We start from the raw sequence: 27,754 nt of genomic DNA, 5'->3' as shown, positions 1-27,754 counted from the left end.
ATTTTATTTTATCATTTTCTAACCTATACTTACCAGAAAATTCCAGACATATTTCCTTCAATTAACATTTCTGTTACTATTTCTTTTTCAATTCCTGTTTTTTAATCATTCGTTTTTTCAGAAAAGACAGAATCACATAAATGTTTCACATGATATTTTCCTAAATTTTCTGCCTGTTTACCAATATTTTATTTTTTCATCGATTTTTTCATCGATGGCAGATATATTGTGATATGAGAAGAAAAAATAATACTCTGTTGAGGGTAAAATGAAAAATAGGGTAGTTTTTCGAAATGAAATGAATAAAATGTAGATATATTTCACAGAAACTTTGGTCAGAGGAATTTCAAATTCATTTGTAGTCTCAGTTCAAAAAATCATAATTTTTTTTTCTTTTTTTTTCCCGAAACTTACCTGATGATCCATAAAAACACCTCCTCATTGGTAAAGGAAATTTATCTCAGTTAAGAAAAAAGGTATTGTATTTATTACACCATTTATTTTCGATACTATATAATTTAATATAATTTATATATTATATACAACTTTCAACATCTGTATAGATATAATGATATCTAAAAGCAGGCCACAGTTTCAATATTTACAATATCTGAATTCACACAATAATGAAGGCATTCTGAAAGGCAAATCTGTTCTTACATTAAGGCATCATGATGGAACACTTATTTTCTCATGATATGTATTAATCTCTAAGATAATTCGAAGGAACCGTTAAATAGGTACTATATATTATTAAATATGGTTGACATTGTTCCCATCAGCAAATAACAGTCATTACACGAGGTGAAGATTTAAATATTAGAATACAATAATCTATTGAATACCTAAAGAATTCGTGAATGTAGAATTTGCAGTAGAAATAAATTATTATTTACATATTTATCTACATAAAATTTTTTACATATTTCCCCAATTTACACATATAAAATTTTCATCGTTATTCACACGTATTTGTACACTTGTCCAAAGTGAACATAATGCTTATTATCCGACAGTATAAACTTCGATTGTGTGAGGACTGAACAAAAACGTTTTTTTAGTTTACACAGTTGACCAATTTCATCAATGGACCCTACTTGAACACATCTCCATTGCACCAAAATATGGATAGCCAGATTTAGCTTCACTCGGCGAATGAGCACCATAATGGCTACCAGCGAACAAACTGTAAAGAAAAAAGAAGTCAGTGTTGTCATATAATCTAAAAATGGTGCGAGTCATTTGCATCAAAATCTTGTAGACGTCACCTGGTAGAAATTGCCTTTAACCGTATCATCCAAGCACTCTAGGGAAGTGTTTTAAGTAGAGAAGAAACAAATCATTGGATAATTTGGAAATTGTTGTTCAACGTATTGACCTCTCCAATTCGGAAGTACAAGAAACAGCCAAAATGAATGGCAGATTCAAAAAAGTATGAAATCAAGTATGGATCAATTCGAATCAAATCTTCAAATCACGCGAATCAAAATGTTAATTGTGAAATTCAGTTTTAAACTTTCAGTACAAGTGGTCGATTGGCAAAAACGTGAAATTCGAAGCAAATCTTCGAATGTTGATGTATATTAACTGCATATATTGATCTCAAAAAGAGGTTGATACACGACTGAACTATTCTGAATCAAAATTCAAAATAATTCACCCATCGGCAAAAACGGTCTGACGAATCGGATTGTCGTTTACTACCACCTAAGTTCATTAAGTTCTTGCATCGGCAAACAGTGCAAACAGAAACACACCTTGGGTGTGTACATATAGCGGGATAAGTTAAGGCTGTTAAGAGTGCCGCGCTTCGTAGAACAATAAAGTGCATATTGCTACAGAGCCGTTGAACACGCAGAGAAGATAAAACACAAATTAAACTAGCTTTGATATGAGTTTTGACTGAAATGGCAACCGGCTTGGTCCATAAGTTATCCGCTTTGGTGCCAAGAAGGGCCGGTATTGAATGGCTTATAATAATTCACTGCTCTTGGAGTGGATACTTTTGAATTTGTTCTCTACCAGCCGATACTTAGAAGCCCCATTGTTGCGGAGGACTTATGGCGGGCATAACGTCCATCGTATTTCACAATTTCATCGCGAAACAAATTTTACTCTGTGCCGAAGAGATTATTGAAATGCCCTTTCGAAGCGACAATTTTGTATTGGTTATCTAGTCTTCCAGAGAAGAACGCCCTAACAGTGATGAGAACAAAGGAGGTAGACACACAAACACGTCACTATTGACAAGAACCATCAGGTGATCTGACTTGAATTGGCCACCAAGATCGTGCGATTCGACGCCGTTTGCATTTTTCTTTATTATTGTAGCGAGCGATACAAAAGTATGTAGATCTCTCAGAAGACGTTTAGTTTCTGAGCAAAGTGCCTCGAAATCGCGTAAGAATTATGAAAAAATCGTGTTCTCGCTTTTTAAAAGAGTATCATCATGAATTTTCTCCAGTTGACACTTTCATCGCCAAAAACGACCCAGAAAAACCTGAAAAATGGCTGAGAAAGTGGCCAAAATTCTGACATTTGATTGAATCTTTCAAATCGAGAGCATAGAAAGGGTCCATAGTAAAGCAGTCAAATAACATAGCAACGAGAATTGGTTGGAAACATTCAGGATCATAACAGGGATGGGTGAATCAATGAAAGAAGAATCTACTACTAACATTATAGACGACGCAGACGAATCCCATGGAAAATTGCGGAAAAAAGGCTGAGAAGCTATACTCCATTCACTTTTATGTCAGCACTGGGTTGGCCATGGAAATTTGACACATTACACTCTGTGTATACTTCATTCAAATTTATTTTAGCAGTCGGTTGGCCATGAAATAATTTTCTCAAGTTTTTGTAACTAGAACGAAGTTAGGTTGGCACTCATGAAATGTCGTTAATGTCATAACGCCGTTGCCACAACTAATATCAATTTTTATTACGAAAATGCCGAAAGTGATTGAAAAAAGAGACAGGGTTTCAGGAAGTGCTATTTAGAATTCAGGTCCGCTCATTCAAATAGTTATACCCTGATATTCTAAAATCCACAATACGTCAGACGGTAGCGAACATATTCAATGTAAGAGAATTTATATAATGTTTCATCTGAATCTAAACGACTTATATTTCAGCTGAATATTTCCACAATCAGAAAGATTGTGAATGAAGAGGATGACAAAGAATTTCCTTCTATTGGGACACCTAAAAAAGTGGTGGCATTTGAGAATTTTATGTTTGAGTGAATCAATGCGAAAAGTTTACTACAGGATTTTCGATAAATGTCATCGGAGAATAAGTTCCCTAAAATGGATTTTTCTATTTTTCATTTGACTTGTCCTATACAATGTAAATATCTTAAGGTACTAATAAATACCTAATTATTATTATTACATCAACGTATTAAGATGAATAGCCACAAATATGCGCAAGTTGCCCTGTTACTTGTTTATTCATGTGAAATTTTTGTTCAAAGGTGAAGTTCATCTTAATTGAAACTTCTTTCAATTCCTTCTACTTATATTGATGCAAGATGATTTTTGTTGAAGAATTTAACATTCTTGTAATTATCTGTTAATTCCTTCGGGAGATACACATTCCCAAGCAGTGCATCATATGCATTTCATCTTCGGGTTAATATTTTTGAAATCTACAAATGATATAAGCGGATAAGCCAAAGAAGATAACGAATATTAACTCTCCTCAAGCTAGTACATATTATGATATTATACTGATCTCTTGTATCTTCCATGCAATTAACTGGATTTGGTCAATCAGTTTGTATAAACTTCAATTATGTTCGTCACATATTTTCCGAAGAGATTCGATATTGTGATAAAATACGTAATAACAGAAACTTTTACGTAGAACGGGCAACATAGCGTTGATTTAAAACCCAAAAATGTTTTGACAAGCGTCATAACCCCATATTTTCGTATTACACAGAGTGAAATGTGTCAAATTTCCATGGCCAACCAACTGCTAAAATAAAAGTGAATAAAGTATAGTAGGAAAATGTGGGGTTATGACACTTGTCAAAACCATTGAACTCTAAAGACTCTAAAAGTACAGATTCAAATCAAAAATCCGTTTCGTTTTATTTGCCATCTATGTTGTCGCCACATCGATTTTTTCAATTCGAACTAGAAAATCAGCCTTTTATAATATACATTGTTGTCGAACCTCTATTGTTAGCAATGACATCTGGATGTCCAACACCGATATTTCCTTATTTTCCCAGAGAAAAAAAAAACCGGGGAAATATTGAGGTACACATAAATTGCCAATAACAGAATTTAATAGCACGAACGTGACAATATTCTTTCCTTTCGTCAGAACATAGCCGAATAAAAGTATCCTTGCGCTCGGATGATTGATTTGCGAATATAATAACGTTGCTACATTTATTTTCGTGCATATTTCAACTTTTCAATGAAGGGAAAACTGAAGATTGAACATAGAAATGGTGATTTAATTCGAGGTTATGATGGCAATGTTACGAATCGGTCGACAAAAACGTCAAATGTCATTTTTAATGAATAAATCGAATTACCAACATGCAGCACTCTTGAGTGTGTCTTTAACATTTACAAACATTTCAATAGGACATTCCTATTCAATCAACAGGACAATTGGCGCGTATTTGTGCCTGTTTATCATTGATTGTTTATTGGTATTTATTGGTACCTTAAGACATTTACTATGTATAGGACAAGTCAAATGAAAAAATAGAAAAATCAATTTTCGGGAACTTATTCTACGATGACATTCATCGAAAATCCTCTAGTAAACTTTTCGCATTAATTCACTCAAACATGAAATTCTCAAATGTCACCACTTTTTTGGGTCTCCCAATAAAAGGAAATTCTTTGTTATCCTCTGCATTCACAATCTTTCTGATTGTGGAAATATTCAGCTGAAATATAAGTCGTTTAGATTCAGATGAAACACCGTCTGACGTATTGTGGATTTTAGAATATCAGGGTATAACTATTTGAATGAGCGGACCTGAATTCTAAATAGCACTTCCGTGAACCCTGTCTCTTTTTTTCAATCACTTTCGGCATTTTCGTGATAAAAATTGATATTAGTTGTGGCAACGGCGTTATGACATTAACGACATTTCATGAGTGCCAACCTTACTCAGTTCTAGTTACAAAATCTTGAGAAACTTATTTCATGGCCACCGACTGCTAAAATAAATGTGAATGCAGTATAGTTTTTATTGATGTGGTGAATCTTCTCCGAACACAAAATTATTCTGATATAATTCTGATTTAAGATATTAACGGATATAAAAAATGAATCTGCAAAGCTTTTGTAGAAGACCGAAAAAGAACCACCTATTTCTATTGCATACCTCTATGAAAACTTGAAGGGTTCCCAACTTTTCCGATTTTTTCGAAGAAAACCCGACAGAATGATAACACACAGTTGAAATTAATGGAAAAACTTGGCTGATGCTCGGACCAAAAGCCTCAAAACGTTCATAGTTAACATGTATCATTTCCCTCGATGTTTGGGTCCCACTTCATCAGTCCTGAAAAGTTTTCTACCCGATGAAAGCATCGACAGAAAAATCGATCTGGTACGAATGAATGGAGGTGGTGGGCGTGCGTTTTCCTTTGCCGTCCAAACACGCCGAACGAAGGAGAAAGCGCTGCTGAAAAACGTCGAAAGTTCTTTCGCCAAAGGCGCACATTTTTAACCTGGCTTCGATTTTTCCCCGATGCAGGAAGTGTTTGCGTAGCGGCGATCGCACTGAGGATATCCCCCGCAAACCGAGACTTTCCGTATTTTTGCGAGATCAATTATTCCCGCCTTAATAAGAGGCATCGAGGTCCAGAAACCAGAGGCGGACTCATTCATTAAAAACCGACCGACATGCATTAATTGCCAGGAGTGGTGAATTATTCAGATGAAGTTCCTCGGGTTTGCAATTATGTCCACGTTGCCGAGCCAAGATTTGGTCTTGAGCTCGCTGGGGGAAATTGTTGACAGTGCTGTTCATCTTCATTGAAGGTCTTTGGAATATTCTTGAGAGCGAAACATATTTTTGGTGAATTCGGTGTATACCTCAGAGTATCTACTTCAGAAATATCATTTGTATACTCCATTCACTTTCGTTTTAGCACTCGATTGGCCCAAAGGCTGTCTTAGACTGATAGTAATTGAAAGAACAATTGAAATTTCAAATTGAGACTTCAAATAACACCCTGTACTGTGTAGGTATCTCTAGGTAGCATTTGCAGTCCCATATTTTTTCTTAAAATTGTACAAGGAATCTCTCCTTTTCATTTCATTATAATATTGTTTTTTCTTAGTTTTTTTATCAAAAAAATTGAAAAAATCGAATTCGTTATGGGCTCTGGGGAGAGTAATTACTTCCTTTAATTCTTTTGACTTTTATTGATGCAAGATGATTTTTGTTGAATAATTTAACATTATTGTAATTATCCGTTAATTCCTTCGAGAGATACCCATTTTCTACCATTGCATCAGATGCATTTCATCTTCGGGTTGATTTTTTTGAAATCTACAACTGATGTAACGGCTTCAACCTTTGGCCAAAGAAGATATCCAACATCAACTCTCCTCAAGCTACTGCATATTATGTGTCAATAATTCAATTTTCTTTCATAGCAAAAATAAATATATTTAAATCTGATCTCTTGTATTTTCCATGCGAATAACTAGATTTGGCATGCCTTCAATCAGTTAATATAAACGTCAATTATATTCATCACATATTTCTGAAGTGATTCGACATTATCATAAAATACAGGGGCGTAGCTACCGCGGTATCAGCGGTATCAGTGATACGGGGCCCCCAGGCTTTAGGGGCCACCGAGTGTCTGTAAGCAAAAAATTCCTAAAAATGTTATCCAAAACCTCTTACAGGTTTTACAATAGCATTTTTGAGAATAACTGCTAAGACCATTCATTTCAAAATCCCGTTTATTACACCGAATTGATCATTCATCAGATAGATACGAATACTTAAAATCTGAAACTCAGAAAATTCGTGCCAAAGAACTTTTAGAATTAGTCCTGATAAAATTCAATAGCCTTGCATCCAGTTTTCCGGACGTTATTACTGCATGCCTTTTATTTTTGACCCTTCCGGTTACAACTGCAACCGCTGAAAGGAGTTTTTCAAAATTGAAACTCATCAAAAATCATCTGAGGACAGCTATGGAACAGGAACGGCTTTCAGAAATGTCATTATTGTCAATAGAGTGGAAACAACTTAAAAAACTGAAATCGTCATCAGCTATGGCTGATTTGATAAATAGATTTGCTGAAATAGAAATAAAAGTTAGAAAAGTGTATCTTTAATTTTTTGTATTGTTAGTTTATTATTTGTTTGTTTATCATTTTATGTTGTTTGTATATTATTGTATAATCATTTCGATACTAATCGAACATTTTTTGCTACTTTTATTTTTACTTCACCCTTCCTTAGGGCCCCTCAACACATTTTGATACAGGGCTCCTCTAAGGCAAGCTACGCCATTGATAAAATACGTAATTACAGAGATTTTTACGCAGAACGGACAACATAGCGCTGATTTAAAACCCAAAAATGTTTTGACAAGCGTCATAACCCCACATTTTCGTACTATACAGAGTGAAATGTGTCAAATTTCCATGGCCAACCGAGTGCTAAAACAAAAGTGAATGGAGTATATATAGGTCCTTATTTTGTTCACCTGATTTGACGTTGTAGCTTTCCTAAGTTTTCTTTTATCTTTGTCTCTTTTTTTTTCATTTTTGCACTACGGCGGGTCAATCGAGGACTGTAGCATTTCCAACGGAACTTTCGAACGATTCCCCAAGAAACAAATTCCACACTTCCACGGCGATTCGCACGAATCAAAACGGTTTATCGTTTCTTCTCCGAGCTAATAACCGATCATTGTGGCAGAAAATGGCATTTTGCCAATTTTTCAAAACGTCTCCGCGCGTATACGAAACGGCCGATTACCTAATGACTGCCAAATGATCGGTTGCCGGCGCTGGACGTATCCTTCTTCGCTCTGCAGTTAAGTAATTACCGTTAATAAACAATTAATAACGAACAGTGCAAACATAATTCATTCCGGTAGCTGGTAAATAGAGAGCGGCGAGGCAATACATTAACCAATAGCGTATAATTTGGAGCGAACGCGATTCTAGTCGAGTTTTCAATGATTGCGTACGTTGGTAGTGCCAGCAGACCATGTGGGACTCAAAAAATACCAAATGACAAGGTTTGAGCTCGACGTCAGATCGACAGTGGCGTAACAGGTCGACGTGCGGAGTCGCCGGTCCATTTTGTCCAGAAGATATTGAAAAAGAATCCCCTAATTGCAGAAAGGTACAATAATCAACTAATCGAGAGAAAAATGCATATTATACCCCTCACACAAAATACAGGTCGAGTCTTTGACTCACAAAAATCTTTTAACAGTAGTTTCTTGAGGTCAAAAGAAACACTTTTTTCCTATACCATTTTTTCCGATTCGGCCCTGTTAAAAAGATAAAGCCATTTTAAGTTTTCATAATAAGCTTTGCCACCCCTGGAGAAATAATATTCCCCTCAGAATAACAAGCTACATCTATGACAATGCACATCTGTGGATCTTTTGAACACAGTTGCATTCAGCCAAAGTATCCAATTTTCATTTTTGAACATCAAATTACTCGGCGCATTATCAAGGTTGTCAGCGGTCGATTACTCTTATTCTATTTACTTTACAAGAAAAAGTTTCAAATAAAATTTTCCTCTTTTTGAGTAGAGCACCTCCTAAAATTATTCAAAACTCTACAGGGTGTTTCGTTCCATCTGCACAATTATCAACATCGTTATTTTAAATGGAACACCCTATATATTTTCACATTTTTGAATTCCTTGTTGAATTTAAATATATGTTTGATAACGCAACTATGTCTGAATTTTCAACGGTTTTCGAGAAATTTGACTCTTTAATAATATTTTGACAGTTTGAGGTAATTACATGAAGGACTATAGCTCCGTCCCTATTCTATGTAATTGATTCAAATTTGGACTGTGTCTAGTCAATAAATGAAACACTAAAAATTTTCTTTGTTGTGCCATATTATATACAGGGTCCACTAAAACGTACATCCATTATCAAAACAGAAATTCATCAAAATCTTCATTTTTTAAAGGGCTATCCATATTGTTTCTGTTCATTATTTAAGCATTTTTTGTTCGTTTTTAGTTGTTTCAAATAATGAACAGAAGAAAAAAATTTGTTGCCATTTAAAAAAATTCAGATTTTCATGAATTTCTGTTTTGATAATGGATCTACGTCTTCGTGGACCCTGTATATAATATGGCACAACAAAGAAATTTTTTTTTGTGTTTCATTTATTGACAAGACAGAGTCCAAATTTGAATCAATTACATGAAATAAGGACTAAGCTATAGTCCTTTATGTAAGTACCTCAAACTGTCGAAATATTAATAAAAAGTCAAATTTCTCGAAAACCGTTGAGAATTCAGACATAGTTGTGTTATCAAACTCATATTCAAATTCAACAAGGGATTCAAAAATGTAAAAATATATAGGGTGTTCCGTTTGAAATAACGAAGTTGATAGCTGTGCAGAAGGAACAAAACACTTCGTATAGTTCTAAATAATTTTAGGAGATGCTCTACTTAAAAAGAGGAAAGTTTTATTGTTAACTTTTTTTGTAAAGTAAATAGAATTAGAGTAAACGACCGCTGGCACATCGCGCGAACGCCTTGAACGAGAAAATATGAAGGAAACTTTTATTTCACAAAACGTTCAAATATTCTCTAGATAGCGTCCAACTTAGTTTCAAGGGTTCTTTGAATTTTTGGTATTTTTATGGTACGTAATGGTCATAATGAGAAAACTGGAAGACGTGGATGATATCTTTTGTTCGAAAAAGATTCATCAAATTGATGAAAAACTATATGCTGAAATTCATTCCATTCGATAAAACCATTTGTGAGTTAGAACTAAAAATAACATTTTTGATGGTTTTTCAACAGCCTGTATCTTTTTAACTTCGCCGATTCGAAAAAAATGGCATAGAAAAAAGTGCCTCTTTTGACCTCAAGAATCTACTGTTAAAATAGTTGTACGAGTTAAAGACTCACCCTGTATGTTCGAGGATGATGCTTACACGACAAACCTTGTAGTTGGTTCATTTCAAATAAAATGGCGGATCCAGCTTCCATCTGTCAAACTGTTCGGAAAAGTCACAGAATCTCTTGAGGTACATACCTGTAATTTTCGTGCCAGCTGGAAATGTTCTCCGCCATCTTGTTGTTGGACCAATTCCTAACCGGATTCTGCTGCGGCGATAGGCTAGGCTGATTGGGCGACACCTGTCCCATGCTGTACCCAAACTGATTCGTTCCGACCAGGGGAGAATTCTGTTCCAGACTGGAATTACTGTACGAATTGTACAGGTTGTTGTGCGTCGGCGAGTTGTTATTGTTCGTCGCCGCACTGGAATGGTTAAGCGCGGTGGATGCCAGCGAGGATGGGAGCGTGGCCGCCGATCCGGACAGAGCTGAACTGCCCAGCGCGGAGCCCTGCAGGGCGGCAGAGGCGTAGCTCTGCTGCATCCAGGACTGGTTGAAACCGTGGTCTGGATACTGGTGCTGTACCGGAAAAGCGGACTGTAGGGACATGGCGTTAAAGGTGTTGAGCTGTTGCGAGTTCAACTGTTTGCGGTATCTGGCGCGACGGTTCGAGAACCACACTTGGACGCGGGCTTCGGTTAGCTTGGTCTTCTGGGCCAGTTCTTCTCGCACGTACACGTCCGGGTACTGCGTTCTGCTGAACGCCCTTTCGAGCTCCTCTAATTGCTCCCCTGTGAAGGTGGTGCGAGATCTCCTCTGCTTGCGTTTGAGGGGTATGCCTGGCTCGGACTCTGTGTCACTTTCGTCACAAGACGATGTGGGTCCTGAAAAGAAGAATGAAAGAAATTTATCTCTGGGGGATTCATTTTAAAAGTTGAATCTGGAAGCTAAAGGACAGAGTGTTTCAAAATCACGACCTCAATCTGAAGACCAAGAAAGCTGTTTACAAAGCAGTGGTCTTCCAAACGCTTCTTTACCAAAGCGAAAGCTGGGCGCCCTACAGGCAACATATTAAACAGCTTGAACAAACGCAACAACGTCATTTAAGACTTAAAATGCACATCGGATGGTTCCACAAAGTTTCAAATACAGAAGTCTTGCAACGCGCGAGTTGTACACAATTGAGACTGTAGTAACCAGGGCCCGACTCAGATGGAGAGGCCACTTTCTGACAATGCAAGACACAAGACTCCCCAAAATAGCTCTGTATGGCGAATTGACAGAGGGAGCTCGGAATCAGGAGGCCAGTATAAGCGGTTTAAGGATATACTGCATCAACCCCTAAAATCAGTTAATGCCAATCATAACTAGGAACAACTAGCGTTAGGCAGATCTCAGTGGAGGTCTTTGGTCCACAGTTATAATGAAGACTCGAGAAGTATACAGCGGCGACTAGATCTGGTTGGTGACTAGCCATGCCCGGAGTATGGAAGGATCTGTAGGTCACGGTTGGGTCCCTTCAGTCACAGGAGGGCACTCAGTTGCAAGTATACCTAAGAAATCATAAGTTTGATCACACCGATAGTCTGGTTTTTTAGTCTTTTTGTAGATTTATTCTCGGTAACGAGATTCAGCAATGACTGAATGAATGGTAAGGTTTATTGTGTCCCCCACCAGATTTGTTTTACATTTGCGCCATCTATACAGCTCGCTCTTCAGCTCCAGAGCTGCAATGAACTCCAGTATCTGAAGGGGTTCCAAGCAGGCTAAGTTGTCATTCCTCCTGAAATATTCTCATCCAAGACATTCTTTGTGCAGGCTTTCAAAGATTTTCTTCCTCACAGAATCTACACTGGTCAGTTTCTCATCATATGCTTCCTGAGGCAGCAATGCCCTATGAGAAAGCCAGTGCGGAGGCGTTACTTGTTCCTACTGTGATCCAAATACTTCTCAGATCTCACAGTATCAAAACTCCGAAGGAACTATTTGGAATGATCCAGTCCTGGAAGATTCCTCCATGGTGTTTCTTTTTCGTTATCGTCTTGCGCGTAAAACTCTTTATTATAGGTTCATTTTCCTATACCACAGACCAGGTTTTGGGCTAGCAAGAGGCGCTATGTTCAATATGCCATCTGTTGTTCTTTTTGGCTGTAGAATGGAGCAATAACAAAAGGTACTTGCTTCCGGAGTACGCTGAAATGGCTTTCGCAACGTTTCTATCAACTAGTAGGCCAGAACATACACCTTCCCAGTAGATCTACCTCCACAGGCCCATTTGGCCCCAAGAAAACTTTTATGAAATGACTTTTATCCATACCAAGACCAAAAACGACTCTCTCTTCTATGAGTCGAATCGGTACTGTACAACCATGTCTGTGATCGATGCCAATCTGTTTTTTGTCAAACTGACGTTAACCTTCATTCGATGGAAACGTCAGTTCGAAGTTTATTCTGTGATCGTCGATTTGTTCACATTTGCGTTTGGTCAAAAATATCAATTTTTTTCAAGCTTTTTTGATCTTTTCTCAACGAAAAAAGAGCCAGTGAACAATAGACCTGATCTGATCGCTCTGTCAGTATTTGTCACGATATTCCGACTTATGTCAGAATCATTGTGAGACGTTATAAAAAGATTTATGAACATCTATGGCCTCAGGGGTGGGTAAATCGATAGGCGACGAAACAACCTGGCTTGTTAACCTTGAATGTTCCAGAATACTGGAGGAAGAGCTAACAACTCTACCTGCCTATGATCTAAGCTCTTGTCAGTCGCCAGTCGTATCGAAAATCGATAATATCCCGGAGATTGACGTTAAAACGAGAAAAACATCACCCTCGGGGAACGGGCTCATCGCCTCGCTTATTATCTGACATTTGTCATTTACACTTTTTTCTAAATGCACACCGCTGGTCATTCATTAAATGCTATGGCGTGAAATATTCAAGAAGCCACTCAATTATGTTTGATTTTCCCATGGTTAATTAATTACGATAATTGGTAGTCGCTACTGTCTTGGCATGTTAATACGGTCCGAGATTGAACACCCGGTAAATTATTTTTCATGCCGCTTATGTAATTATACCCTTTGGATTCTGTTGGGACAGCATCATCCAGCGACGGAGCTTTGAGGTTAAATTTTTTTCATACCGCGAATATAGGTTGATCTTTTCGCCCGTCCATATTCGAAACTTCGTCAATTATGCGGAAAAATTTGGTCCTTATGTTGGTATTCTGTGTTTGACAGAGAGATTGACAGTAGAAACGTCAATGTCATTTCAATATGTAGATTGAAAGATGGCTGTTAAACATTCATCCATAAAATGTTTCAATCGTTTTGAATTTGGTATACATTTCTAACGAAAACGTCGACAAATACCAAACAGGTATGGTTTATCCGATAGCGGATTCGCGAAAAACGAAGAAAAAAGTCGCAAACCGAATTTTCGAAGGAGTAGCGAGTAGCTGGAAGCTTGAATATAATTCACGAACATGAAATTCAATCAGGCAGGGCGATTAAGGTTCAATAAGCTTTAATGCGACGTAATAATAAGATTGTGCATCCGTGTCCCAGTCATTAAATCAGCCAGAATGAAGGTATGCCGAGATACGTCAGGCACTTCTTCGTCCGCAACTTGTGAGGTCTTTGTTCGACGTCGATTTTGGGTTTCCGCGTAGGTTATGCGATGTTTTTTCCCAATATGTCACCGTATCTAGCTGAACTGCTCATATTTTTACATAAAAAACATTGAACGAAAGCCTGAGCGAGGATCTTCACTTGTTCGAACGTAAATCGAAAACTACTAGACTGATTTAGATGAATATGAATGATAGATCATACGTCAGCAGGTTATGGTAGCCTTGTTGTTTTAGCGTCGACTGTCAATTCTGCTGTTTATCATTCTGTCACTGAAGCAAGTTACACGATCAAGCAGTACCTCCAAACGATTGCTGTAAAAAGCGCTACCTTCAAGAGATAGGTACCAAAAAGAGGTCCAGGACAACGCGCCCTGTCAAATTTAACGTCTTCAGGCGCACGAGATTTCCAATTTTAATTATAATAATGCACTTTCGAAGCACCTGCACACCAAGCCGTAAGACTCGCATAAATTCAATGGTGGATTATTCATGAGGTACTGTCGCATCTCTGAATTTGCATTTTCCCATAATCTCATGCCACGTCCACAACAGTTTCATGTTTCATTACTCACGATGCATATACTTCTGTATAATTTATCGAGGTATAAAGCGACGTTTTTAATTGGTAGGTATGTGGAGAACCTGAATAAGTTCCCTCAAATTCGAAGACGTTACAAGATCTATTAGCTTCGTTTTTGTGAAATTTACCCACGAGAATCTTCTGTGAGTTTACTAGAAACTTGTACTATTCTATGCTCTAGTGAAATCCAGAAAGGACTGGAGATAGGGTGACCAAACTTTGCAAAAACCATTTTGGCATTTGATTGAGATTTGATTCACCTGGATCAAGTATTACTGTTTATTTGACAATGGATTCTCTCCAGACGTATTTTGATCAAAAGTTCCTTCAGTGTTTTGGTTCTGGTTTTAATCTTCTTCTGGTGGTTCGTATTATTCGTTCATTATCATGTATGATACCTTATTTGTGACATTTTTAAGAGGCAGGGAGTCTAGGAGAGTGCCTAGACTGATCTGAAGGTACTCACCAAGAATGCCATCGATGGAATGATTTTTTCTTTCTGGGTCATCTTTCCTTCCTCCACGGAGAAGTCTGCTGATCGAACTGACAGATGGTGCGGAGTTTTTGTCACAGACTCCCTCCTGAAACAAATGGATCGTCTATAGAACATTGCCAAGGACAAGGAAAGGCCAAAAAAGCTTCCAGCAATAATAAAGGAGTTGCTAATGATACATTATACTCGGAATGGATCATCATGTGAGGTTCTCACATGACCTAATATGAAGGGGTTTGCTCCTATAGTAGTTAGTAAACAATTCTAAGCTTTTCCAACAACTTTACCTTGATGAGCCTGTCTCTGATTTCCCAGGAGAAGATACCGGGCTGCTCCTTCTTCAATTTCTCGATCTTGGCTTCGACTTCTTGCGTCGCCACTCTCGGCTTAGACCCTCCAATCACTCCAGGCCTTATGCTGCCCGTTTCCTGGTACCTGTTGAGTATTTTGGAGACGCAACCGTGCGAAACTCTCAGCTGGCGTGAAATCACGCAGGGTCTAATGCCGGCCGCAGCCATTTCCACAATTTTCAGCCTGATGTGGTTGGGAAGTGGACGTCCATTGATGAAAACACCGCCGAGTTGGTTCACACGTCCTTGTCCTGAAGAAAAATTGAAGAGTACATTAATTTGAACCTACCAGATCATAATAAAAATACTGACGAGTACCAAGCGCTGTTAACTACGACCATTCAAGTACAGAGTACCGCCCAGCGCTGTGCCTGGATTAAGGCTGATAAATCAATGCTATTGTCACTTAATATCCTTTCAAAAGCCTTCGCATCGGAAAAGGTGTCCCGAATGCCATTAGAAGTGCCATCAAACCGCCTCCCAAGTCAGACTGTCGGTGGACAATTGAATCAACCAGCTCGACCCAAACAATCAGCAGGACCGACCGTGGTCATGATTGCCGTACGAGAAGTAGGCGTGCGGACATTTAACAAAATGAAAAGCCGGCCTCGGCCAGCGGTCACTTTGATCTTCCTAATGTCTGTTTTCATCAGCCAGATCCTACACCTGATTTGAATGGCATCGCTGGAGAGATACACAGCGATTCGGTCAATAATTTAAGAGCTCTTCTTCGCGCTCCTCGGTTAAGGGGGACACGGACGTTATGGACTTGTACCAGCGGATTTGCCCGCGGGTTCAACAAGCCCTTAGTTGTCGAGGACTAGGAACGAGCGCTGACACAGGCTTTCTGGAATTTTGGGGCCGGTTGACGTAATTTTACGTTTGAGATGATTATACGGGTATTAGGGAAATTTAGTGGTTCCGCCTGGTTTTAAGGAATGACGCTGGATTCGATGGATGCCTTTATTTGTTCGTTTTTTTCGTTGCTTGTGGTATGCAGGTAAGAGGTTTCTGAACCTAATCATTGAACCTTTTTTGACTGAACTGTTTCCACAACATAAGGTTGCAACAATCATTTTTTTTAGTACTAACTCGAACAAATCAAGCATTACATTGAAACAAATTCAAGAAAAAATTAGTTTGATGGGTTACAGCTAAGATTATTTCTGACCGTGTCACACTGTGTGTATGTGTAATATATTTTGGACACCCCACAAGGCTCAATTTTGAAGAAATTGAGCTTTAAATGAGAAGAGATGTCCTTTTCGCAAAAAAAGCGAAAGTCTTTGATTTGTCCATACCTATATTTGAAAAGTATATTCTTGAGGTCAAAAGAAAATCTTTTTCACCATGTTTTGCTATTCGACCTAGATGAAAAGATAAAGCCCTTTCAAGTTTTCACAATGAGCTATGTCCACTCTGGAAAAACAAAATTTCCTTCCTAAATCTGTGATACTGTACATTTGTGGATCTTTTAAACACACTTGCATTCAGCCAAAGTACCCAAATTTTGAATTTTACAGATATTGTTTATTTTTTGATATGGAATTACTCAAAAATGTCGCACTATACGAAAAAATATGAGAAATACTATTATTTTTCAAAATGGTCACATATTCAATAGTGAGCGTTCAACTTACAAACTATTAGGAGTTGGGTTCATTGAGTTTGTCGTATTTTTGTGGCCTTTTGGTTCGCAAAAGATCCAATCAGAGTTTTCATGAACATATAAAATGTCCTTCTTCTGACGTTTGTATAGCATGTTGAATAGATCTTCAAAAAACACCCTGTAGTAATAAACCAACATTGGATCTCTCCTATACTAGCCATCTACTAAGTCTTCTAATATCATTGGTATAAATTGGATAATTCTATCTAACTGTTCGTGTTTCATAAGAATGCCCAGGAACCTTTTCAACAGGAAATCAATTAGTTCAGAAAAAACGTAAGAGAGTAGCTGAAAAAGACCTTTCTTAAACCTCACTCAAATTAGCAAATATCCACCTTCAACCACAATGCTGAAAGGCTTGAAGTGAACATTACCGTAAATTAAAGAAATAGCGAGTGATGAAATGAAAATTTATCTCCATTAGTCCATAAAAGAGATTGTCAATGATTGCAGTACAGTTCCTATATGAACTATACGTTGACATGGAGTTAAAAAAACAACCCATTTGTTTTATTGTCGAAAATAATATGGGAATAATAACGTCCAGGCTCCGAAGAAATTACCTGTAGATTTAGTTTCAGAGCATTTCTCAGGATACAGTGTGAAACCGGAAAGGATATAATTCAATAGAAACACTATACACGTCATATACTCCAACGAATATTGTCAGCCTCAATTCTACAACTTTTATGATCACATCTTGCCCTGAAAAACGTTTTGCCATATCGAATGATGACCAGATTCAATCGTTCCTTTCACCTGAAGTGTTTGTTTCACTGCGATTAGATTGGTTCATTACATCCAATAATGAACCTGAAAGAATTGATCACGACAGAAAAATATTGAGTTCTCAAAGCTTTGATGAAGTTTTTATGATGAATTTTATCAGTGCTCTGTCGTTGTGGCACAATTTATAACTACATTCATTTTGATCCTGGGATTCAATTCATGAGTTATAAGCTATGAAACCCAGTAGGTGGAGGGTTATGTTTTGATCTGTTAATTGCTACTGGTGGGTTGCAAATGTAATTCATTTTCAAGACTTTGGGATGCTTGAACGATTGTTTATTCCAGAGTGAACGAATTTCTGTTTCAATATCTTAACAAATTTTTTCCAGCCACTCTATTATCATTTAACATCTTCAATTCAGAAAATACTTATTCAAAGTGGCCATTGGAATTGTGTCAAATGCTATCCATTTATCTTTTTGATGTAAATCGTTATTGGAATTCAATTGCTAGCTGTTTTTGCCGGTAGCAATTAAAATTCACAAAAAAATTAATTGCTAATAGCAATTTTATTTTGGAAAATTGGGTAGTTGGTGACGTCAACCTTCTAGAGATTGTTTGCTATAAGTTGATGTTGAAATTAGTGAATTTCTCGCTGAGAATATTTGAATATAGCAAATAAATCTGTAGTAATTAATTGCTAGTAGCAATTTTCATCTTGAAATGGCAAAATTTGGTCCTTCTTGGTTTTTTATATCCTATAACGAGTTCGACATGAATTGATATTTCTGTGTGTGACCCAAATTGTTTAATGTCTTTTTTATATGGATTCATCGTTCGTGAAAAACACTTTCGCTTATAAATTGATATATATGCGATGCCCACGGTTTTTAAGAGGGAAGAATTCAATACCTACGTGGGATTTTCATCCAAGTTTCAAGGATTCAATCCGAGAACCTAACACAATCATTATTTTTCATGTCCATTTTATGGATACCGTTCTTTATGCCTGTTAATGGAAGTTATTACGACGTTTTACGATTTATTGTGAACGGGAAGCGTTCCGAGAAATTGGAAAAGTCTCGATTTATAGAAAAAAAATTGATGGAACAATATGAATCGATAATCTGTTTACACGCTTTTAACTGGTGTTTGATTAAAAAAAAATTCACCAATAAAATCGGCCCGTGCTGTTCTGATTGTGAAAGAAATGTGAAAAGTTTAACCATAGTCGCACCAGTTCTTTGTTTGATACAGGGAGAAGTCAGAATATATCAAAAAATTCGAAAAATTCCTTCGCAACACTCCCATTGTGTTCTCTCATAAAATGGGATTTGCCGGAGGTGCCTAAATGCTGGTGTTTTAATTAACTTTCCGAATGGATTACTACCAGAGCTGTATCCCCCGACCATATGGGCAGGTTTGTGGTCTTTGAAGCCGAGCATAAAATGGTTTCATCTAACCGAATGATGATTTACGACTTATATTGCCGGGAAAAGAGATATTAAATTAGGGAATTAACGATCAAGACAACTATGTTTAACGCGATGTTTCAACACCAATTTGGTGTTGGAAATCATTTGAGAACCATTGTCCTCAGAAAAACGATTTATTATTGGATATATGAAAAATATTTGATCGCTCTAAAAATCTAAAAAGTCATCGAAAAATGTTATTTGGGAATAAGAGTTTGAGCGAAAGTTTCACAAAAGGTTTATTCGAATTTTGTTTCCATTGGAATATACAGGGCGAATTGAACAGTAGCGAAAGCGTTTAAGAGGTGATTCCTTGTCAAAAAACAGTCTTTTTTGGTCTTTTCGAAGACATCGAAGGCATGTTCAGCTTAGAATGATTTCAACAATGAAAAATTACTCTTCCTTCGGTCAATCGGAGATGGCGATCCGTTCGCCATTCAAAAGAAATCTATCAGAAAATCAATCGACGGTGCGTGACCGTACAAACACCATGAAGATGTTCCCGATCTCTGGACCACCCTGATTCTTCGGAAAAACCGACACAGAATCGAATCAACGCATCCGTGTTAAGTTGGGCGAAAAAAATCTATTGCTACGGCAAATTGTATTTGTTGCTTAGTCATTGTTGAGATTCAAGTACCGAAATGAAGGCAACAATGATTGTTTGAGCCTGAATATGTCCAGGGCCCATTCATGGTCTCTGGGGATCTATTCTTCGCGTTGGCCATCATTGTGGGCTCACTTGAGGTCTCTTTCGCTAGCAGGGGCTTTTAATAAGATCTTAATAATGAGGGGACAAGAGGTCAGGTTTGCGGAAGATGCTGATCCCATTATATTTCAATGGCCGGGATATTCCGCTGAATATAGGGAAAGAAATTGTATTAGTTTTGCTCAGCATTGTTGAAATAATTCATGCATTTGATCGAAAACTGGAAATTTTAAAAGCTTTAGGGGAGTTTTTCGACATATGAAGGTATTTAACTTGGGCCATCAGATAGTTCTTAATTTAGCAGAAATTTAAAATACCCTCTTTTGATTTCCTTTCGAACATTCTACTACACAGGGGTAGTCTTTGACTCGTAAAAAAATTTCAACAGTAGATTCTTGAGGTTAAAAGAAACACTTTTTTCCTTAACCATTTTTTCCGAATCGGCTCGGTTTTAAAGATACAGGGTGTTGAAAACCCATAAAAGAAAGTTATTTTTAGGTCTAACTCACAAACGGTTTCATCGAATGAAATGAATTTCGGAATATAGTTTTTCACTTATTTGATAAATCTGTTTCGAACACAAGATATCACCCACGTCTTCCAGTTTTCTCATTATGACCATTACGTACCATAAAATACCAATAATTCAAAGAACCCAACTCTTTAAACTAAGTTGAACGCTATCTAATGAAAATTTGAACGTTTTGTAAAATAAAAGTATTCTTCATATTTTCTCGTATGAAACGCCGTTTTCGAGTAATTTGATGTTAAATAATAAAAATATCTGTGGTATTCGGAAAATTGGATACTTTGACTGAATGCAACTCTGTTTAAAAGGTCCACAGATGTGTAATGTCACAGATTCAGCTAGTTATTCTGAAGGTAATTTTGTTTTTCCATGGGTGGCAGAGCTCATTATGAAAACTTAAAATGGCTATATCTTTTTATTAGGGCCGAATCGGAAAAAATGGTATAAAAAAAAGATGTTTCTTTCGACTACTCTAAGAATATTTGTAATTTTACTTCAACCTCACAAAAATTGCCATAATTTCTCACAAAATGTTGACTATTTTTGGTCAACGACAAAATGTTCAATGCACTTCGGCAAAAAACCGTCTATCGTCTCGCCTGCATGCTTGCCTCGGCTGTGCCTCGGTTATCACTTTCCATTCTCAACTATAATAGACATTTTTGCCCTTTTTACATAATTTATTGAAAAATATGAATTCCAATCCATCTGGCATAAATCGAGAAAGATTTTCGTTCGCAATTCTTCCCCTGTGATTGAATTCATTGTTGCAGCTATAAATATGCGTACAGGAGGATCCAATTTCTAATATAGAGCGTATAAGAAATGAATATTGAAATGCCTGTCAATCAAGTGAGGCAATTATACGATTAATTATCATTGGCCAAGATTCGTTTATTCCTGCCCATAAAAGATATCATTAACTTAATTCGCTAACTGAATCGATTGGAATTTCATCGAAACTAACCGTAGAAATTTCAATTCAAACCTTGTAATAGATAGAAAATACAATAAACGAAGATATCTCAACCCTTATTCAAGATTTATGAAACAACACAGGTTTTGGTATTACAATATCATCTTCAGGTGGTTCATATCTATTTGTGTTATGCACGTTGTTTATGAATTCCTTAAAAAATGTTTTGTCTGTGTTCAACGTTTAGTTTGTCAAAATGGATTCAGTATTTTTCGAGTTTTTATGAATCTACGGAAATTTTCTGGTCATTTCTTAGAAATTTCATGGGGATTTTTCGAACGAATTCCATTTCAGGTTATGAAAAGAGGAGGCGTTAGTTTGGGAGAAAAACTCAACATTTCTTCGGCTATACAGGGTGAGTCTTTGACTCGTACAAATATTTTAACAGTAGATTCTTGAGGTCGAGAGAAATACTTTTCCATTACCATTTTTTCCGAATCAGTTCGATTTGAAAGATGAAAAACCATACAAAAAATTATTTTTAGTTTTATCTCACAAATGGATTTATTGGATGAAATGAATTTCGGGATGTACGTTTTCATTTATTTGATGATGATCCTTTTCGAACACAAGATATCACCCACGTCTTCCAGTTTTCTCATTATGACCATTATGCACCATAAAAATACCAAAAATTCAAAGAACCCAATTATTGAAACTAAGTTTGACGCTATCTAATGGATATTTGGACGTTTACCAAAATAAAAGTATTCTTCATATTTTCACGTATAATGCGCCGTTTTCGAGTAATTTGATGATTATTTGTGAAATTTGAGGTGGCACAGCTCATTATGAAAATTTAAAATGGCCATATCTTTTTATCAGGGCCGAATAGAAATAAATGGTATAGGAAAAAAGTGTTTCTTTCGTCCCCAAGAATCTACTCATGAAATATTCGTATGAGTCGAAGACTCAACCTGTATATGGCTTACTGTATGTACCTTGAAATAATTTTCAATCTTCTTAGCTAAATATAAGTATATACTACAAAAACAGTTCTTGAAACTTGAAGTATCGTATTGTTATTAAATTATCCTGTCATTAACTGCAAATGTCAGTTTCGCATTCAGGATTTTGATTTCACTACGCAAGTATCCAACCAACAAATGATAGATTATACCTCATTTCCCCGTTTTTTCACTCGGCCAAAGGTGTGTAGCACGGAAATATCTGCATACCTCATTAAGGTGCCTTTATACGCCGAGCTATAATTTCTAGAGCTTCATTTTCGAAGTTTTAATCATTCGACTTGGGAAAGACGACCAAGGTAGACCATCGTCCGTGGGCCTTATAAATCATTTTAATTGCCGACTATTAATCAGTTTTGAGAACTGACAAAGTGAAATTGTGGGAATAATTATTCTGCCCGTGAGCAATCTCAGATGCATTAGATTTAACGATTCCGATTAATATTTTCGCTCATCCTTTCAGAAAACGACAGCAAGGGTAATTATTGGCGAATCTGTATACCAACATCGAATTTTGATCCTTCGAAAGACGAAAAGTTGGCCACTCTTCGATGTTCGATGACATTGATGTCAAAAAATTGACATTTCGATGACAATAAACTTTGAGCACAGAATATCGATGTTCTAAGTTCTCCTTCTTCTTCTTTTCGTGATGAAAACGTTGACTTATGGTTCAAAAACTATAATGGAAGCCGATAGATTTTGGACATCTCAATTTTCAGCGATCGTTATCATTTTCCCTTGAACTATGGTCTGAACTGTCGAAAAAAAACCGTTCTGTCCGCCTGACATTTCCGAACGTCCGCGTAAGCCTTCCAAGTGTCAGATGACGGAGATCATAGCTGAATCGCATTACCTGTGGTGTCAAGCACAGAGCCGCCCCAGATGCACAGATTACAGAGAATAGATGGGACACCTCTTAACCCCCACCACAATTGATGTTTTTAGTGAGGATCGCAACCGCTTGGTGGCGCTACATTCGCAGTTAGTTTATTGTTCAGCCGCTAGTCCCGCTAGGTGCGATTCAAGCATGGCTTCAGTTTAGAAGTTGAGAGGTTAAGTTCGTTCTTTTCTGTTAAAAAATGTTGTATTATTAGTGGACGTTGTAGGTATTAGTGATTTGTAAGCTAATTTATACCTTTTAAAAATGATAAAAATGAACAATTGTTGTGTACCTGGATGTATCGACCGAGTAAGCCAAAGACATCGTTTCCCCAACGCCAATCCAAGTATTTTTAAAACTTGGTTAGAAGTTATTAATCCACAAAATTGGCAAGAATTATCCGATGAACAGATTTACAATAGATATTACGTGTGTCATCCACATTTTACCAAGCTGGACATACAAGAACCACAATCTGACTCTATGATGAATAAGAAAAAAATTCAGAAAGGTTAGTAACAATTTTTTTCATTTTTCATTGATTTTTGAAAATAAGGAAATCAATTTTCCTCATCAAATTTTCAGGTGATCAATTGTTACATAGAATATTTTTTGTTTTAGGGGTTAGAAAGTCAATTTTGACGAGGTTGCAGTACACTAGGATTTCACAACTAACTGCGAAAGAAAAAATAATGTACTCAATGTTGAAAGAGTGCAATGCTAGGATGAGTCAGCTTAAATACCAAAATAAATGTCTGAGGTAACAATTAGCTTATGCAAAAAAAATTATTTCATCTCGTGGATTTCAAACGCTTTCTTAGCATATCTCTGGACCAACTTATAATTTCATCTTATGTCAATTGAGGAATCAGACAGTCAAGGTAAACATAAAAAGATAATTATTATTCATTCATATTGATGGTTTCACTTTGTGGGAAAACAATATTTGTTTATTCATATACCTGCAATGTACAATGTATACGGATTGTATATTTTTCTTATAAATATCATTCTGAATTCGTTGAAAGTACGTGAGTAGATGTCTGTCTATTTGAAAAAACCTGTACATATATTTTAAATATTATTCTGAATTTTTAATGCTAGTAATTTCACTTAAATTCTTTGAAAGTTCATAATTGTTCATTCATATTGATGGTTTCACTTAGTGGGAAAACAATGTTTGTGTATTTATATATCTGATAATGTTCGATGTATAACAATTTTATATATTTCTTGTAAATATTATTCTGAATTTGTTGAAAGCACATAATATTTTCACTTTGTGGGAAATGTTTGTTTAATTGAAATTTCACGAATATGTAAGTAACGATTATTATTATGTAAATAAACATTATTATTATAATTATTAATATTATTTCCTTAGCAGCATCCTCTCCTTTAAAATAGTTCAAGCTTTCTTGAACTGAATATATCGCGGACCCAGTAGTGCGAACGGTTTTGAAATTTCGCGCCTTTTCTCGCTAATACAGACTCCTGTATTGTTGATAATACAGTTTCCTTAGGTTGCTTGTAGTACGGATCGCATCCGCTATAGAAAAGCGCCAAACATTATTTCATCTCATAGAAGGCCAGTGTCCCATCTATTCTCTGTAATCTGTGCCCAGATGTGTATCGTCTCGTAGCCCGAGGTGTCTGTTGCCTCTTTCAGCCTACGATGTGCATTAATACACTTAATACATAACAAAATTCACGTTAAATCCTTATTATTACCTTATCTTTACCGATCTAAAACCCATTTTATTCAATGAATTAATAGGCGTCCACAAGGCTGGAAGACTGACTTATCCGAAGAACACGTTGTAAGAAAGAGATGACAGTCTTACACTTCTCGTTTTTCCTCCGAAAGATCGGTTATCTTTGAGACTTTCTTTTCGTTCGATGCGGCATTATAGCTTCAATTAGCAAAACTTGACGTAAGAGAAGAATACTCAAGGAGAAAAACTGAAGGGTGGGCCATCTGTTCTTCTTTTTGAAGTGCCGACGTTGGCAGCACTGCCGCAGTTGACAGAAGTTTGGTGTCAAATTTCCGCTGTTTTAATTAATGACAACCATTTTGTCCGCCATTTTGATAGTGGAAAATATTCATAGAAACGGCCAATAGTGACAAATAAACATAAAAGATAAAAACAAGTAAGACTGTGCATTGAAGCAACAACAAGAAAGATCAAAAGATGTCAATTTTCAATAATTCAAAGTGCGACAAATTACGAAAAAATCACTTAGGACTGGTTTTGTCTGGTCTAAGGACATAAATCATTGTTTAGTCTTTTTTATGAACTTGCTTAGGAGTTTGCGAAGCTTTAGAAACTAGAAAAGTAAAAAAACTCTTTCAAAATAGTATAGAAGTGGAGAACTGTTTTATAAAAATTTAAAGGAATACTTGCTGAAGTTTATTTGTTGAAAGAATAATCAGGTCTTGCATTGAACCTGACTGGTACGTTCAATTGGATAGAATATAGATACAGGATACACTAATGAGAAGAGAAAGACAGAACCCAGAATATAATCATAATAGTAATATAATGCTAGTATGAACAATAAAGATATTATGTAGAAGAATAGAAAAGCAGTCATATAGGAATCACGTATGCGAACGTTTTGGTCAATTATTCAAATGCTTATTGAACTGATTCTTTCACACATCTAAGTATTATAAAAAAAAATAGGATTTCCATCTTCGCCAAATATTAAACTTAACTGAAAAGGACCTCAAGGACCATGTTGACAATGCCTGCATGGCTAAAATTGGTATTTTGATCCTATTAAGACCAGACACGTTTATATGTATTTATTTCATGACTTCATCAATTAGACTTACTCTGGCTTGATCGGGGAATCAACGCTTGATTGACGAATAGACGTCAATTGGTTTTCAATTGATATTTCAGTCTGATTATCATTCAGAATATCATTTTCGCAGCAAATCATAACGTTCATACGTCCATTCAATTACTCTCAGTTGCTCCTTCTTCAATATGTTCAGAAAACAAAAGGTTTCAGTGATTTCGTTTCAGAAATCGAGTGACTGTTAAATCGTTGATCGGACAATCAAAGTTTCATGAAACCCGATGTAAGACTTACTCCGGGTTTCATAAAGCTTCATAGGGGAATCAACGCTTGATTGACGAATAGATGTCAATTTGTTTTCAACCTATAATTCAGTCATGATCATTCAGAATATAATTCTCGCATCAAATTAAGATGTTCATACGTCCATTCAATTATTCTGAATTGCTCCTTCTTCAATAAAATTCAGAAATCAAAAGGTTTCAGTGATTTCGTTTTAGGAATCGAGTGAGTGTCAAATCGTTGATCGGACAATCAAAGTTTTACGAAACCCGCTGATATTAGGTTTTCAGAAATTGGGAACTGTAGAAATGACATCATTCGATAAAGGTGAAGTCTATATCGAAATAGAATTGCTACAGCAATTAAATTGAATACAGAATGATAATCTATTCAGTTTTCTGAAATTAGAGAGAAATAATTCTTCTTGGTGCGAATCTACTTGAACTTATTTTGTCTAAGTTTTGAATACTTAATTCCATATCAATTCTAGTTAAATTGTGAATGAAATGTATGCATGATAGGTGTTGAGCTTCACCAGTAGTTTCTGTAGGTTTGTATAGTAACACAGGTAAAACAAAATGAAGAGTTTTTGTGGTAATGTGTGAATTTTCAAAAGAAAAAGCAACTCTTTCCTATCTACTTTGTGCCAATATTATTTGGCCGAGTGTTTAGCCTAGCTCTGGTTTCAGCGCAAAAGTATTTTGTCTCAACTTCTTCTGAGATTCAGTTTTGCACTGAGATAGAGTTTTGCACTGGTGCATTTTTGAAACAAGAGCAAAGTGAAGGTTTACACAGATGGATAGAAACAAATACAGCAAAATGAAAACCTTCTATCATCCAAGTGCTTCTTGGAGCTATAGCCAGAGTTCCTCAGACCCCTGAGCAGTTAGGCTTCATTACGATCATCAAAATCTCAGCACTATCTCTTGGCCTTACCTTGAAACGGATATCCAGGAAAGTAAGGGGTCATATTCAAAGTCGACACAGCCATCTAAAACACCAAACTCAACAGCCAAACAGTCCTTATCACTAAAGTCACTGACTTATCACAGACCCGTCGGAAAATGGTGCTCAAGTGTGCAAAATGTCACTATAGACAATTCCCAATCGCGAAGCAGTCCGTGTGACCTTTTCGGTATAACTGACCAGAGTAATTTTGGAGTGTGGTTTCAGACTTGCAGTCTGCAAAGGTGTCGGTAGGACCCGCCTTAACATCTACCTTTCCATTGAATATTGTTGGTGTTGCTCCACCATTGGTCGAGATGGTAGAGGCGGTTCGTTTGAGATACCGATAGCATGGGTAGTCCCCATGGGCAAGTGGGATACAGCAGTCAATGACTGGGGACCACCCTAGGTGACAGTAAGTCTGGTCGGGTCTTTAGGGAAAACAATGGGGCTTCGCGCGATGGTTTTGGGATGGTTTGACATGATTGCCGAACATATCAGCATATTCTGAAACATTTACATTTACGTAATTCATGTAAGAGATCGTTTAAAATGATGAGCATGAGGAATTTGTGCTTTTGAACTGACAGACCAAAGGAAATATAATCCACAATGAAAAGCTTCTAGTTAAACAGCTTTTTTAGCAGCATTA

General features: G+C 36.6%; 2 protein-coding genes across 3 annotated transcripts in view; one reads left to right on the top strand and one right to left on the bottom strand.

Moving 5' to 3' along the window:
- LOC123316834 (protein gooseberry-neuro-like) overlaps window positions 1-27,754 on the top strand; it is a 98,983-nt gene that overhangs the window by 16,928 nt on the left and 54,301 nt on the right. The window lies entirely within an intron of this gene.
- Window positions 483-27,306, bottom strand: LOC123316833 (protein gooseberry-like). Of its 2 annotated transcripts, none has more exons than XM_044903082.1 (5): window positions 27,094-27,306; window positions 15,067-15,380; window positions 14,753-14,867; window positions 10,266-10,953; window positions 483-1,186 (listed from the first exon to the last, which is right to left on the bottom strand). In XM_044903082.1, exons 1-5 carry the CDS (start codon window positions 27,146-27,148, stop codon window positions 1,084-1,086), a joined length of 1,275 nt encoding a protein of 424 aa, XP_044759017.1. In that variant the 5' UTR covers window positions 27,149-27,306; the 3' UTR covers window positions 483-1,083. The 2 variants fall into 2 exon arrangements, with proteins under 2 accessions (XP_044759017.1, XP_044759018.1); XM_044903083.1 differs by having other exon boundaries at window positions 14,753-14,864.

This window comes from Coccinella septempunctata, chromosome 7 (assembly GCF_907165205.1).
Source record: "Coccinella septempunctata chromosome 7, icCocSept1.1, whole genome shotgun sequence".
NCBI lineage: Eukaryota > Metazoa > Arthropoda > Insecta > Coleoptera > Coccinellidae > Coccinella > Coccinella septempunctata.
The sequence above is the reverse complement of the archived record's forward strand: the minus strand, read 5'-3'. Positions and strand labels throughout refer to the sequence as shown.